This window comes from Camelina sativa, chromosome 7 (genome assembly GCF_030686135.1).
Source record: "Camelina sativa cultivar CO46 ecotype springtype chromosome 7, ASM3068613v1".
NCBI classification, from domain to species: domain Eukaryota; kingdom Viridiplantae; phylum Streptophyta; class Magnoliopsida; order Brassicales; family Brassicaceae; genus Camelina; species Camelina sativa.
Genome location: NC_141886.1, coordinates 192,440 through 207,201, shown reverse-complemented (window position 1 = coordinate 207,201; position 14,762 = coordinate 192,440). Strand labels below are relative to the sequence as shown.

At 40.6% G+C, this 14,762-nt stretch overlaps 4 protein-coding genes across 54 annotated transcripts; 2 read left to right on the top strand and 2 right to left on the bottom strand.

Moving 5' to 3' along the window:
* Nucleotides 1-54: 54 nt before the first annotated feature.
* Nucleotides 55-7,103, bottom strand: LOC104699543 (putative inactive protein kinase At3g63330). 50 transcript variants are annotated; one of them, XR_015561603.1, is made up of 22 exons: nt 6,731-6,888; nt 6,082-6,383; nt 5,729-5,966; nt 5,502-5,607; nt 5,257-5,398; nt 4,890-5,151; nt 4,400-4,764; nt 4,215-4,284; nt 3,786-3,927; nt 3,503-3,659; nt 2,887-3,070; nt 2,116-2,520; nt 1,939-1,996; nt 1,757-1,844; nt 1,549-1,623; nt 1,374-1,452; nt 1,146-1,289; nt 974-1,049; nt 702-784; nt 561-615; nt 370-447; nt 55-254 (listed from the first exon to the last, which is right to left on the bottom strand). XR_015561603.1 is itself a non-coding variant. In XM_087457791.1 (22 exons), exons 2-21 carry the CDS (start codon nt 6,377-6,379, stop codon nt 376-378), a joined length of 3,111 nt encoding a protein of 1,036 aa, XP_087313917.1. In that variant the 5' UTR covers nt 6,380-6,383; nt 6,731-7,009; the 3' UTR covers nt 55-254; nt 370-375. The 50 variants fall into 50 exon arrangements, 28 of the variants coding, with proteins under 28 accessions (XP_087313917.1, XP_087313929.1, XP_087313915.1 ...); XR_015561592.1 differs by having other exon boundaries at nt 1,374-1,457; nt 2,116-2,786; nt 3,503-3,713; ... (2 more) ...; nt 6,082-6,379; nt 6,731-6,799; XR_015561584.1 differs by having other exon boundaries at nt 3,503-3,713; nt 4,208-4,284; nt 5,257-5,425; nt 6,082-6,379; nt 6,731-6,796.
* A 467-nt stretch (nt 7,104-7,570) lies between these two features.
* On the top strand, nt 7,571-9,446 carry LOC104699542 (heat stress transcription factor A-7b-like). Of its 2 annotated transcripts, XM_010414855.3 has the most exons (3): nt 7,571-8,191; nt 8,279-8,326; nt 8,609-9,446. In XM_010414855.3, exons 1-3 carry the CDS (start codon nt 7,940-7,942, stop codon nt 9,191-9,193), a joined length of 885 nt encoding a protein of 294 aa, XP_010413157.1. In that variant the 5' UTR covers nt 7,571-7,939; the 3' UTR covers nt 9,194-9,446. The 2 variants fall into 2 exon arrangements, with proteins under 2 accessions (XP_010413157.1, XP_087313903.1); XM_087457777.1 differs by lacking the exon at nt 8,279-8,326 and having other exon boundaries at nt 7,822-8,191.
* LOC109125529 (defensin-like protein 11) lies at nt 9,321-9,971 on the bottom strand. Its single transcript, XM_019227273.2, has 2 exons — nt 9,796-9,971; nt 9,321-9,701 (listed from the first exon to the last, which is right to left on the bottom strand). Exons 1-2 carry the CDS (start codon nt 9,857-9,859, stop codon nt 9,508-9,510), a joined length of 258 nt encoding a protein of 85 aa, XP_019082818.1. The 5' UTR covers nt 9,860-9,971; the 3' UTR covers nt 9,321-9,507.
* A 292-nt stretch (nt 9,972-10,263) lies between these two features.
* Nucleotides 10,264-13,832, top strand: LOC104704113 (pentatricopeptide repeat-containing protein At3g63370, chloroplastic). Its single transcript, XM_087457775.1, has one exon. The coding sequence runs from the start codon at nt 10,422-10,424 to the stop codon at nt 13,308-13,310; it is 2,889 nt and encodes a 962-aa protein (XP_087313901.1). The 5' UTR covers nt 10,264-10,421; the 3' UTR covers nt 13,311-13,832.
* Nucleotides 13,833-14,762: the final 930 nt, after the last annotated feature.

Here is a 14,762-nt window from a genome sequence, read left to right as displayed (position 1 = left end):
ACCGACGTCATCTTCGTATTTATTTCTTAGCCTAATTTTACGATCCATTCTATATAGGATTCAGTTTCACATTCTCAATAAATTAAATATGGACAACAATTTACAAACAAAGGAAGTGAAAATTTCAGGTTTTTCAAATTTATTTACAGGGATAAGACAGGCAGGCTACCAACAGTACTATAATGTTCCTCTTCTCTTTCTCCACAACCTTCCATGGCTGCGCCTGGCTTCAAATTTCGAAAGAAACGCACAGCCTACATTTTTCCCATTCTATCAAGCCACCACTCTCGATCTTCTAAGGAGGAGACTCACCTCACCTTTAGGTAAATGTACCAAGGCGTTTAGTTATTAGAAGAGAAGATGTCTTACTATTTTTTATACTTGGTAGTCGGGAGGAGGTTGAAAATAAGGGTGCTGCAGAGCCTCGTCTATGTTTAATCTGTCCTCCTGCGCTCCCACAATATCAAATCCAAATGTGTCAACACGGCAACCCCAATTTCACAACATTGCTATAAGGACAAACGGCAACGTATAACGCAGAGAAAGACAGAGAATCTCACAGGGTACCACTGTAACAGACCCCTCACCAACCTTAAAGCCCAAACATTAGGAAACCTGCATTTCCCACATTCAAACAATGTAACAAAGACCTTTTCAACACTTCAAATGGACCAATCAAGTTAAGAAATCATCAAACCCACCCAATCTTCAGAGGGTCTCTACTCTTTATCTGTTCCGCCAAAAATTCTTCAGAGCATTTCCATGACGCAAGTGAAATCCCACCCTGTACATCACATGATATATTCAATAAAACATGCATGGATCACTATAAACAAAAGCTGAATGTGCTTAGCAAGAATATCTCAGAAACATAATCTCGTAAATTGTAGATCAAATTGACTTTTTGAGACGTGTCAAATAAACCACAAATATCAAATAGCGATAGTCAGTCAAAGAACAAACTGTCTTTTACCTGCTTTGAGCTGGCGCCACCATGTTTTAAAGAGCTACCTGGGATTAGGATGCACATCTCCATAAAGGATCGAAGCCTGTTACCGAAAAATACAAACAGATTAATAGTTGTCCAAAGAGCATTGTGGTGGTCAAATCTCAAGCAATATTATTTACTCCTGAATCAAACTTACTTGTATGCAAGCTCTTTAAAGTTTTCACTCCAACCTCTGATATGTTGATCCAGAAGGGCGCGTGTAACAGAACTAATCTCAAAAACATTTGGTGATCCTAAAATCATCTCTAACATCACAACCCCAACACTCCACATGTCGTACCTGCAAGAAAAATGGTTGTTACATCTACATTTGGCGGGGCCAATTGCAGCCACGCTTAAGTAAAAATAGCTGTATCTGCCATACTTTAATGTCAAGCTGGTTGGCCCACGGTGCCAGCTACTGTTCAGAATGGCTTCTGGTGGTGCATAATCATGTGTTTGTTCTGCTCTGAATTCAAGATAATCCAAAGTATTATAATGATCAGGACTCACAAACTGGAGGTAAAATTTCACAAAGATATACAAAGAAAAGGATATACCTTGAAGGACCTGTTGACCCATACAAATGTTTCACCGTATATTCATCGAGTGCACTGCCAAAGTCGATTATGCGCCTAAATAGAAATAATACAACCATCAGTTACCAGGAAACAAGAAATTGTAGAAGAGAGGACCCAAAGGCTTAAGTGCTGCAGCAAAGTAGAAATACATGGAGTAAAAGTACTAAAATAAATTGTAACTAAGTACATTTTAGTTTTGAAGTTATGATCTCCATTTGGTACACCCTTTAAGCATCTGCCTGACTTGATGTCTTCAAGGCATATCACCATATTCTCTTAGGAACATTGTAAATTAATTTTCGTGAGAATAATAAAGTGTCACAGATTGTACATTATATGAACTATCAAAAACATCAAAAAGTTTCTTACCGGGTTTGATATCTCTGTGAGTAATATTGCGATCATGGCATGCCTTTAGACCTAGCAACTGAAGAGGAGAATAAAGCAAAAAGTAATATAGTAAGCACACATATAATTAGATTCCCACGATGCACCTGTCAAACAAAGGAAGAAAATCAAAACAATCTCAAATTCCTATGCACATACCAATTGCCATATTATTCTCCGCATTTCTTCTTTTCCTGATTCTGTCAACTTCAACCAGGTCCACCACTTTGACGGACGAAGTATCTGCCCGTGACTTGCCTCTTCAGCCTTTTCACCAGCAGAACCATTCTCTACTTCTTCCACAGTGTAAATCAGCTTTGATAAAGACACACCCTCGTGGTGAAACACAAGCCATATGTCATTATATCGAGATTCAAAATACTCTATGTATCTAGCAATATGTTTCAAACCCTCTTCAGAGAGACCCAGTTCTGATGACGCTGGTTTAGAACTTGACGTTTGCCCTGCAGAAGAACTCCTACTTTTATTGTATGCATTTAGAAACAGTTCACCATAATGCTTCTCCCTTAGACCACTTAGATAGACAATTGGTCCTCTCTCTACCTGTTTAGGGAAAATAGTGGGAAAATGTAGAAATTAAGTTTGCGAAAGGATTTGCATTCCTCATATAGGTCGATAGATGACATGACAAACGGAGAACAAACTCTCGTAATGAATAACCAATATCAGATCTTAATTACTCAATTTATGCAAGAACCACTCAGTTGAAGCAATTTATGTAATAAGCAATGAACACTGGAGAACTTTTTCCACCCCCTAATGACCAAAGTGATGCCCACATCACAGATACACGTCTTGTCACCATCACTCTTAAGAAACCAAAGGCAGAGAAAAGTGAAGAGAATTGCAGGCACATCATTTTCGATGGAAAATTTGGAAAAAAAAAAAAATCCCAAAAAGAACACATACCATAATCCGTTTCAAAATGAAGGAGTTATCAGGACCATCAGTATCATAATGAACACCATTTTTTGATGTATTCACATCTTCATTGTTCCAACTAGTACCATTATCTCCTTGATTGCAATTCCAGTGAAATGCCAACCATACCTCACCAAATGCACCACGCCCAAATTTTTTCTTCAGCACATAGCTAAAAAATCACATGATCACACAATTTACACAATTTCTTAGCCATTTATTAGAATTTTTATTTCTATTGTGAAACATAACTGTTTCCATAATATGGAGACACTAAAATTAGACCATCATGTTTCTTTGAGGAAACCATCTAACCAAAAGGCAACAGGAAGACATGACATATGCGTACAACAATGGCAAATTCCCCTCCAAAATTTTGCAATGACTACCAAGTGAACTGAAGAAAAACCAAGAATTTGAAAGAACAAAGGATACGGTGTAGCTAGCAGCTAATCACAGGACTACTAAGATCAGTAAAAGGATCTCAGTCATCAACGATGATGAGAAAGAGGGAAATAAATTATCAATACCAAGGGAAAAAAAGAAGACACTTGAGTCCGGAAATAAAAAAACTGACCAATCCCAAGGAAAAAGAAAAATGCACCTTGAGTCCGGAAATGGAATCTCATCCGTCCCATTACTAGCACCAAACCCATGTAAAGGTACAGATTCAAGTAACCCAAGGAAAGTAGCAAAGCTATCAGGATTGATACACTGATCTCGATTCTCGTTGGTCGCCGTTCCAGAAGGCAAACACCAGCCTTTTTTATCAAAAAAAATTTCAGATGCACCAAAAAGAACTAAATGATAGTTGACTGGAACCAAAAAACAATAACATTAAGATTTCTGGTATAAAAGAGGATTCCACTGAGAAATTTTTCATTTACCAGAAAATGGCTCGGCAGATGCAGGTAAAACCTGAGGTAAGTCACCCATGTAACCGTTCAAATGATCCAGTTTCCCTTGTGACGCCCCAATAAGGTTCTCTGACATATAAAAGCGGCAAAAACTTCCATTTTTAACTTCAACCTGGCATAAGAAACATGGCCCATATCAGATAAGTTGTAACATTTTCCAGGTCAATATTGCAAATTTTTGTAAAAATTGATAGAAAAAAGTAGAGCTGAACCGCCCACTCATTCTTGCAATCAAAATCAATTGTTATAAGGCACACATTACAAAAGAAGTCGCTAGCTCAATCAGAGATTTTACACAATAGTGAGATAATGCATATCACAATCATTTGACAGAGAATGCCTTAGGAACAAATTAAATTTGGGAATAGTGACAGTGTGACAATTGGTCCTACCAATAACCTGTTAAACATCGTTGCAAGTGGCTGAGCCTGTTTCGATTGCAATGGACCCAAATTTATACCGTTAGGCACTGTTGAAAGTCAAAAACTTGATTAGCCAAACATGAAATTGTATGAACGACTATCATTGAAGTTCAAACTCTACATTTCATAACCAGGATGCTGATTGTAATCAAAGAAACTCACATGGCAGCGCACAGTTGTTACTGGGTAGTGCTGCAGCAATCTTTTCATTTTTGTCATTCATACTCTGCTCCTTCCCTTGGAGCTGGGTAACTTGATTCGATTTTAGAGGAACAACAACAGCAGCCATATTGTCCATGCTTCCCTTCTCAAAAGCAGTATTAACCAAGCAGTGTGCCAAAGAAATTGAGCAGTATGAAGGCACTCCTGCTCCAGAGCTAGTTTGATTGTTTACTTCCCACAGACGATCACAAACTTCTTGCACCTCCAACTTCTCAAAGATGCCATCGGATGACACTACCAAGTAGCTGTCGTTGGCCAGTAGAGGCTGCCAGTCCATCACCTCGGGTGCCGAGATGACACCGTAACTGAAATAGATATCAAAACTCTCACTTTATCTCTCAAAGTAAGTATACTAAGAGAAACACGAATTTCAGAAATCATCATGATCATCGGTACAGAGAGACACCAAGATACAACAAGCAATGCCTACCTTCTATAAGTAAGGTCACCAATTGAACGGGAGACAGTCAGCTGACCATTCACTCGTGGCACACCGGCCCACTCAGTGACGTAACCTCCTGCAGCCTCAACACGAATCTTTTCATCCTCTCTATTTGGGTGATGGTCATTTGTCAATTCTTTGGCAATAAAACGCAGTAGCCCATTGCCATGTTCCAGTTTAAAGTCAGAAAACCTTGATGGCGAGGAGCCTCGATTGCGCCTTCGCTCTCTGTACAACTTCACCAAAGTAGCTGCGATAAACAAACACCATTGCAACAAAATGTTTATAAATGAATACAAATACTGGATGATTTTGTTATTAGGCAACTTGGTTGTAGAAATAGATGTTGGCAAACCTCTAGCTTCTTCAGGAGTCTCAAATATTTCAGAACACAGAAGTGCCTTTGAGTCACCGATACTAGCGACCATAAGTTGACCATCTGCGATAAGTGCAACAGTAGCCGTTGAACCTGAAATAAACTTTCGGGTAGATGCTTCCTGGAGGAAAAAAACAACAAAGTGTGGCTGGCTATATCCTTATCATGATGATACTGAAAAGGAAAAGTTTGAGGGAATGAGTAGAAGAAGATATGCACTGTACCTTAGTAAATGTGGCATCAATGTCATGGATGGCTCTCAGCAATGCTTCCTTGATGATATCCAAGTGAAGAGAATCGTCAAGATCAAGTGGGAACGAGTCTGGAAACCTGCAAGGAAATGGGGACTCTACAATGAGGGGAGGACAAGCCACAGATTACAAAACCACAAATCTCGGAAAATGACTACTTGATAAAAGATAGAGAAACCAAAAAGGAAAAAGAACTCAACTGCAATTTAAAATCGTGAGTAAGGAGGCCATGCAAAATAAGACCCTGGTCTGGATGAGTAGGTAATCTTCCAATGGACTTGCTAGTCATAGCAGAAAAAGTAGCGTCCAAGAGAAAGTTGATATGCAAAGCAAAGTAATCAAACAAAAGGTTTGAAGCCATCTCACTGGCCTCTGCACCATTATGACCGTCAAAAACAGCTGCAATGCCAACCGAAACATCCTTGGTTCCAGACTTGCCTGCTCAAATTACCATCATCAACAACAACAACAACAATAGTTTTAATTAACAATTTTTCTTAGAAAAATAGATAATTCGAGAGCAGATCTTCTCGGGGTCGGGGGAGGTACATACGGGGAAAGGGAATGCGAAGATCAAGGGCACAGAGAAGACGATCCTCTTGGTAATTTCTCCGACCCTGGATGGCTGCCGTATGGCAAAGACCAGTCGTAGTAGGAGTTCGTCGGGGGGCCCAGTTCCAACGAGGGCATTTGGGTGATTGAAAAACCGCTGGTGCTCCGCCTTGTTTGTAGACCGCCAAACACGTCGGTGATTCACCTCCACAATTAATCGCCAAGAAGAAGACGATGAAGACAGACACAAGGAACCCTAGATTTATTAGCATACTTGATCTGATTTTGGACATCATCATCTGACTGACACACACACACACACCAAATCATCGGATATTAACAAAACCAACAAACAAAGAACAAATTGAAAAATAGATCAATCAGAATCGCCGAGCGAGGAGTGCTAATGATCTTCTGTAAGAAAATCAAAATGCTTAAAGAAGAAGAGGGGAGCGAGAGTTAATCAGCTTAAATAGTCAACAAAAAAATCTCAAGCTCTACTAATTAATTGCTATGAGGAATTGATGCCTAGAAGAAAGATCATTGTCCTTTTTTTCTTTTTTTTTTTTTTTTTTCTAACTAAGAACCGCTTATATAATAAACAAGAAGAAATTCAAGCTATATTTGGAAGAAGTTGTTGTTGTTGTTACCTGAAGAAAAACTCTCGGGGAGAAGGAAGCCCCGGAGTTCATCTCTGGAAAGAATAGCCATCTTAACTAGGAGGACGAGTTTGAAATTAGGAAGCCCCGGAGTTCATCCCTGGCACTGTTGGGCTTTATGATTTTTGGGTTTATTAATATGATCCAAATGTTCGTTGAAAGCCCACTCCCCTTGCACTTAAATTCACTAGCACGGACTACGTGGCAATAAATAAGTTGGTGTCCCGCAAATTTTGTCGTGAAAAAAGAAAAAAAAAAAAAAAAAAAAAGATACGAAGGGGAGAGTAGTGTGATGAGGAACTTTTGGAATGTTCTCTTGCGTTGAGTTTGTTTAAGTACTGTAGTAGTAGTAAGTTAGTATCACAAATACACCATCAACAATCGTCTATGCCACTATGTATGTTTTTCATATTCGATGTTCTAACAATTATTATAAATTTATTAACAGCTAAATCCAAGTTGCATCGACTGGAGCGCGCGGCCACATGGTCACTATGTCCATAAAGCACACTCTACAAGACATCAACACACAAAGTGGCACTTTCGTCTTTCGCCACGTTTTTAGCCTTGGGAGTTCGGGACTTTGGACTCTACTGCTTTTTGGAAAAATCCATATGTACCAATCAGTTTTTATGTATATCGTGTTTTCTACTTCCCTAGGCTCAATTTGTACTACTACTACCGATAAACTTGTTTAAGTTATAATTACACCATCCATCGGTCATCGGTGTGCAACTTAATCATAAAAAGAAATATACTACTAAATCATGGGATTCTTTACCTTACTCTCCTCAAAAGTATAAGTTCCGGAACGTTCTAAGGATGATATGCAACCCATCCTCTTGTATTGTTTCTAGAAAGTTCGAAGTCCACTACTATGTGATTAAAAAGAATTTGGGGTTCACTAGCTCCCTGCATATATATATATATATATATATAAGTTACATACGTGGCCATTGTCTTCACCACACCTCCTCCTTCAACTGCCATTAAACTAACCACCACGAAAAGCAGAGTACTCTGTTTTTTCAAAAAAAAGACTGCACTTCCCGCTCTTTTCCTTGGACCTTTTTTGTTTTTCTTCTTCTTTCTGTCTTCTCTAGTTCAGGAACCCAAATGATTTGTTTCCTCTCTTCGATTACAATTTACAGAAAATCCAATCATAGATCATTTGAGATCTAGCATTAACATTGCTACGAGATGGACCCGCCATCAAGCTCCAGACCGCGGTCAATGCCCCCAGTGCCTATGCAGGAACCACCAGGGCCTTCACCGTTTATAACAAAGACGTACGAGATGGTGAATGATCCTAACATAAACCACATTGTGTCTTGGAGCAGGGGAGGCATCAGTTTTGTCGTATGGGATCCACATTCCTTCTCGGCTACTATCCTCCCTCTATACTTCAAACACAACAACTTCTCCAGCTTTGTCAGACAGCTCAACACTTATGTAAGTATCTCTGTTCCTCCACTAGACGACAATTGCTACGTTTTCTTTTCTTTTCACTTTTACGTTCCCTTCATCTTATATATATAGTTTTGGAGGACCTCAATGATGCGTTCGGCCTCCAATTACTGCAGAATGGTAATTAATTTTTCTCTTGTTTAATTTGTGAATTTTGTTGTTTAAACCGACAACTCCGGCCGTATAAGTTATGCTCAGTAATAATGGTTGGTGAAATAAGCTAGTTTTGAATGAGAATTAAGCTTGACGCAAATTTTGGAAACTTTCTTTATCCTAGGAATAGGATGGATATATAATAATAAAATAGAAAATTGAAGATAACGATTTTTGACTGTCATGTACAGTAAGAAAGAAGAGGTCCCAAACTTACCGAATTAATTTTGATTATTTATTGACCCGCAGGGATTCAGAAAGATCGAGACAGAGAGATGGGAGTTTATGAATGAAGGTTTCTTGATGGGTCAAAGAGACCTTCTCAAAAGCATCAAGCGACGAGCCTCCTCCTCTGCCCCTCCTTCACTCCACCACTCTCAATCCGAGGGTCATGACCCCAGCAGCGTCGAGGCTCCGCAGCTCCGAGAAGAGAGTCATGTCCTAATGATGGAGATATCGAGGCTCCGACAGGAGGAGCAGAGAGCGAGAGGCTACATCCAAGCCATGGAGCAGAGGATTAATGGTGCAGAGAAGAAACAGAGGCATATGATGTCCTTCTTGAGGCGTGCGGTACAGAACCCTTCGCTTCTGCAACAGATACTTGAGCAGATGACAGGGATAGAGGAGGCTGCGATGATTGATCAGGATAGCTTGGTCAAAACGGAAGCAGTGGAGCACGTATCGGAGCTGGAGGCTCTGGCGCTAGAGATGCAAGGATATGGACGGCAACGGATTGATGGCGTGGAGAGAGAGCTCGACGACGGGTTTTGGGAAGAGCTACTGATGAGCAACGACAACTCCGGGGAAGAAGAGGCGAATGTGAAGCAAAGTTAGTTAGGTTTTTTTGGGTTCATGTCCGATTCTAGTAATCAACAAACGAAACATATAAGAGAGAATAAGAAGAAGAAGAAGAAGAAGAAGAAAAAAAAGAAGGTACTAGCTAGTATTGTGATCGTGGAGATCCAACAAAATGAACGATGTGTATGTTATACATTGGGTTACACAGTACACCATCGTATTTATTATATAGCACAATCCATATAGTACTCGATCACAACCACATTATATATATGAATATTCTTTTATTCTTTGCGTGTAAAACGGCTGCTTGAATATGAGGAAAAGAGGGTAAATTAATTAAATTAAAATCAGGAGCAGCCGGGCTTGCGACAGAGGCAGCGGTGGGGGTCAGAGACACAAAAGCCGCCAATGGCTCCTTCGTACTTGCACAAGTCGTGGTAAAGGCGTTCTCCTGCATCCTTTAACCAACACGGGAAGTTTGGTAGATGCTTGCACTCCCACTCACATCCTTGAGCTTGCGCTTCTCCTTGCTCCATCAATCCTATATGGACCGTGTGTGTATGTGACATAAATAGCAACATGTAAAAACGAGATCAAATCGAGTTGGAAAATGATGGAATATGTTACGTACGTACCTGTGGAAACCAATAAGATCAATACGAGGATATTAATGGCTGAGAAGTTGATCATCTTCCTCATTTTTTTTTTATTCGTTGACTTTTAATTAGGCTTCGTTCGTGCTACACCAAAAATCAGAGATGTCAAGGAAAAACGAATCAACGCATGAATGTTTTATATTCGTATCATATCATAAACACACAGTCTACGTTCGTCTCTCACTCTCGCGTCATCAAAGAAGCAACTTGCGAATAAATGAATTCATCTTTGTGTTGTGTGATGTGTATTTGCCAACCTTTATGATATCGATGTTTTTTGGTTTAAGCGTTTTTAGAATAAGGTTTCTTGAACTGATCGGCCACGGGTCCTTCTTATCGTAAATCTCAATTTACAGAAACGGGGCCGAGATTGTATTGCGTATTTTAATGGGCCTGGCCCATATCAGAACCTTATCTGAGTGAATAAGAAGAAGAGATGATGAATAAAATTTAAATGGGAGGAAAACAACACCCAGCAGAGTCGTAATGAAGGAGGAGAATTTGAATTTGATTGAACCATGGCGGCTGTATCATCATCTACGGGCGGGCTGCGATTGAAGAAAGCAAAACAAAAGATATGCTATTGAGGCTATTAGATAACAACAATGAGGCTATTGAGCAAAAATGTCCCCGTCTCTTCATCTAAAATCATCATGTACTCTGCTTCGGCGATTTCGAATCCCACGCTTCTTCCCCATGCTAATCTTCCGACATGCCGTCCCCGATTTCGGACAAACCCAGCTCCTCTCAGTTACCCCGTAAAGCCCGCCCAGCTCGTCTCTTCTCTGAACCTCTCTTGTTTCGATGGGGGCCTATACGAAGCTCTTCGACGGCTGGACGATGACCCTTCCATGGAAGCCTATGCCTCCGTTCTTGAGCTCTGTGGCAAATTCGGAGCTCTCTCTCAAGGCCGGCAGCTGCATTCCCGCATTTTCAAGACTATCCCCGCTTTTGAATTAGATTTTTTGGCCGGTAAGCTTGTGTTTATGTACGGCAAGTGTCGCTCTGTTGATGACGCAGAGAAAGTGTTCGACGAAATGCCTCACAGAACTCCCTTTGCATGGAATGCGATGATTGGAGCCTATCTTTCCAATGATGAACCTGCTTCTGCTCTTTCTCTCTACGGCAATATGCGGCTCCAGGGCGTTCCTCTCCATCTTTACTCTTTTCCTCTCTTGCTTAAAGCCTGCGGCTGTCTTAAAGATTTCCGGAGCGGCACTGAGCTTCATTCTCTGCTCGTTAAACTTGGATACACTTCTACTGATTTTATTGTCAATGCGTTGCTTTCCATGTATGCTAAGAATGATGACCTAAGCGCTGCAAGGCGTCTGTTTCATGGATCCCAAGATAAAGGAGACGCTGTTCTGTGGAATTCTATCATGTCTTCGTTTTCCTCGTCTGGCCTATCTTCCGAGACTCTAGAGTTTTTCAGAGAAATGCAGATCATTGGTCCGGCCCCCAACAGCTACACTTTTGTTTCGGCTCTCACAGCCTGCCAAGGCTTTTCATATGCATACACAGGCAAAGAGATTCACTCTGCTGTCCTGAAATCAAATCTTTCTTCTGAACTATATGTGTGCAATGCCTTGATTGCAATGTATACCAGGTGTGGTAAAATGCTCGAGGCTGGAAGGATTCTTCGTCACATGGACAAAGCTGACGTTGTGACATGGAATTCTCTGATTAAGGGTTATGTACAGAATTTCATGTACAAGGAGGCATTAGGATTCTTTTGTGATATGATCGCTGCTGGCCACAAGCCCGACGAGGTTTCGATGACCAGTGTCATTGCAGCGTCAGGAAGATTAAGCAATCTGTTGGCAGGAATGGAATTGCATGCTTACGTCATTAAACATGGCTGGGATTCTTATTTGCAGGTTGGAAACACGTTGATAGATATGTACTCAAAATGCAACCGCACATGTTATATGGGCCGCGTGTTTCTTAGGATGCATGAAAAAGATCTTATTTCATGGACTACAGTCATTGCTGGTTATGCCCAGAATGATTGTCATGTAGAAGCCTTACAACTCTTTCGGAATGTTGCTAAGGAAAGGATGGAAATTGATGAATTGATGCTGGGAAGCATCCTTCGAGCTTGTAGTTTGCTGAAATCTGAGCTCATTGTCAAAGAGATTCATTGTCACATCTTGAGAAAAGGTTTACTTGATACTGTGATACAGAATGAGTTGGTAGATGTTTACGGAAAATGCAGGAACATGGGCTATGCTACTCGAATATTTGAATCAATTAAAGGTAAAGATGTTGTCTCTTGGACTAGCATGATTTCGTCTAGTGCTCTAAATGGTAACGAAAACAAGGCTGTTGAGATCTTTCGACGCATGGTTGAAACTGGTTTGTCAGCTGATTCTGTAGCATTGTTGTGTATACTGTCCACTGCAGCAAGTTTATCTGCCCTCAAGAAAGGTAGAGAAGTTCATGGCTACGTACTCCGCAAGGGTTTTTTCCTAGAGGAGTCCATTGCAGTTGCAGTTGTTGATATGTATGCATGCTGTGGAGATTTACAGAGTGCAAAGGTTGTATTTGATGGGATAGAAAGGAAAGGTTTACTGCAATTCACAAGTATGATCAATGCATATGGGATGCACGGCTGTGGAAAAGCATCTGTTGAGTTGTTCAATAAAATGAGGCATGAAAACATCTCGCCCGATCACATTTCATTTCTGGCTCTTCTTCATGCGTGCAGCCATGCAGGTCTGCTTGACGAGGGTAGAGGGTTTCTCAAGATCATGGAACATGAATATAAATTGGAACCATGGCCTGAACATTACGTGTGTCTGGTTGACATGCTGGGTCGTGCAAACTGTGTAGTGGAAGCCTTTGAATTCGTTAAAATGATGAAGACAGAACCGACCACAGAAGTGTGGTGTGCACTCCTTGCCGCATGCCGATCTCATTCAGAGAAAGAAATTGGGGCGATAGCAGCTCAGAGGCTCCTTGAGCTAGAACCTAAGAATCCGGGAAATCTTGTGCTTGTATCTAATGTCTTTGCTGAACAAGGAAGATGGGACGATGTAGAAAGAGTGAGGGCAAAAATGAAAGCAAGCGGATTGGAGAAACACCCTGGATGTAGTTGGATTGAGATAGACGGCAAGGTTCATAAATTTACAGCAAGAGATAAGTCTCACCCAGAGACCAAAGAGATATATGAGAAATTGTCCGAGGTTACTAGGAAGTTGGAGAAGGAAGCAGGTTATTTAGCCGATACAAAGTTTGTTCTGCATAATGAAAATGAAGGGGAGAAGGTTCAGATGCTGCATGGGCACAGTGAGAGGCTAGCAATTGCTTATGGTCTGCTCAGAACACCTGACAGAGCCTGTCTTCGGATCACAAAAAATTTACGTGTCTGTAGAGATTGCCATATTTTTTGTAAGCTGGTCTCTGAGTTATTCAGACGAGACATTGTAATGAGAGATGCCAATAGATTTCATCACTTCAAAAGTGGGCTGTGCTCTTGCGGAGATTTTTGGTGACGAAAACTTGACAAAGCATATGCTCATCAATTCATGCGAAGATTATTATGTAATTTAGTTCCACATAGCTTCATAAGGTTTGCATATGGTTATTTGCCTGTGTCCCACCAAGAGCAACAAGGAGTCGTCATTAATGACCTCCTTTATTTTGCACCATAGAAGGGAAAGAGAGAGATTGCAAAGTAACAGGGAAGATGGAGACCTGATTAAGAGGAAAAAAGTAAAGGCATATCAGTAATTAAAAGCAGGAAGCAGAGACCTAGACACGAAGCCAGGGATAGAGTCGTCTAACTAGGCTGTTCAGCAGAGACAGTCTTTGGAGAGTAAATGTCTCCAAGATACTGACCTCTCTTTTCTCCTTGTTATATACTATTATTTGCTTTTAAACCCACACCTACCAAACCCGTGGATGAATATTTCATATATTCCACCTATATTCATCTGCATTTAAACACTCCAACCTCAGTTGTTTACTGTTTACGTCTTTGTATTTGCATTGCTTAAGAGAATGATGGTTTATTAGCCTGCCTTATTTTGTGGCCTTGTGGGATACCGAATGCAGGAGGAAACATAGGAGGGTGGTTGATGCAAAACCTAAAGATGAGGTCTTTTAGATACGCGGAGTCAAACTAAGCATGGACCTTGGTGAAGCTTCTTGACGGTCAAGATTTAAAATCAGGTACGACACTGTGTACGTGAGAAAGAGGGAGAGAGAGATTTTAGAGAAAGAAAGAGATGTATCACAATAAAGGAGTATATTTAGGGTCACAGGTGGTGGAGATGTAGGTATGCAGGCCGAGGCGCTAATCTCTTCATAGCCCTATTGATTTTGTCTCTCGCTCTCTCTCTCTCTCTCTCTCTCTCTCTCTCTCTCTCTTTCTTCCTCTCTTAGCTGTATGCATTATGATGCTTCTTTTAATTCACTGTTTAAGGCTTCTTTAATTCGTGGTGTCTCTCTCCTTTATACCCAACCATCTGTTTAAATTTTTGACATCTGTCCCTCAAATCCTCTCTCATCTCTTTCTATAAGTATCTATAACGCCTCAAACCACAAAGCATTCATCACATATGTTTCAATTTTCCACGTTTACAACTTCCTCATCGAACGAAACTTTTTAAACTTTTTTTTTTGTCTTAAGTATTTTGAAGACAAGTCCACAAGGGAACAAGTGAAGCTGCCAGCATGATCTGTCTTTGGTTAATAGAGGAATGTGGAAACATATTTTGCTTAAACCCAAGCTAGGTCATGCTGTGACAGCCTCACTCCTTCCTGGTTTAGGAACAGTCACTGATAAAACACTCCACATGGCTGTTGAAAGAAAAACAAACTCCCAAACACACATTTCACTATATGAAACCGCTGTAGGGGTTATTTCTGTTTTCTCCTGCTTTCTCACCCTTTCCACTTTCTATTCCCATGTTTTTGCGTTATTTATCTACCATAGATTCATC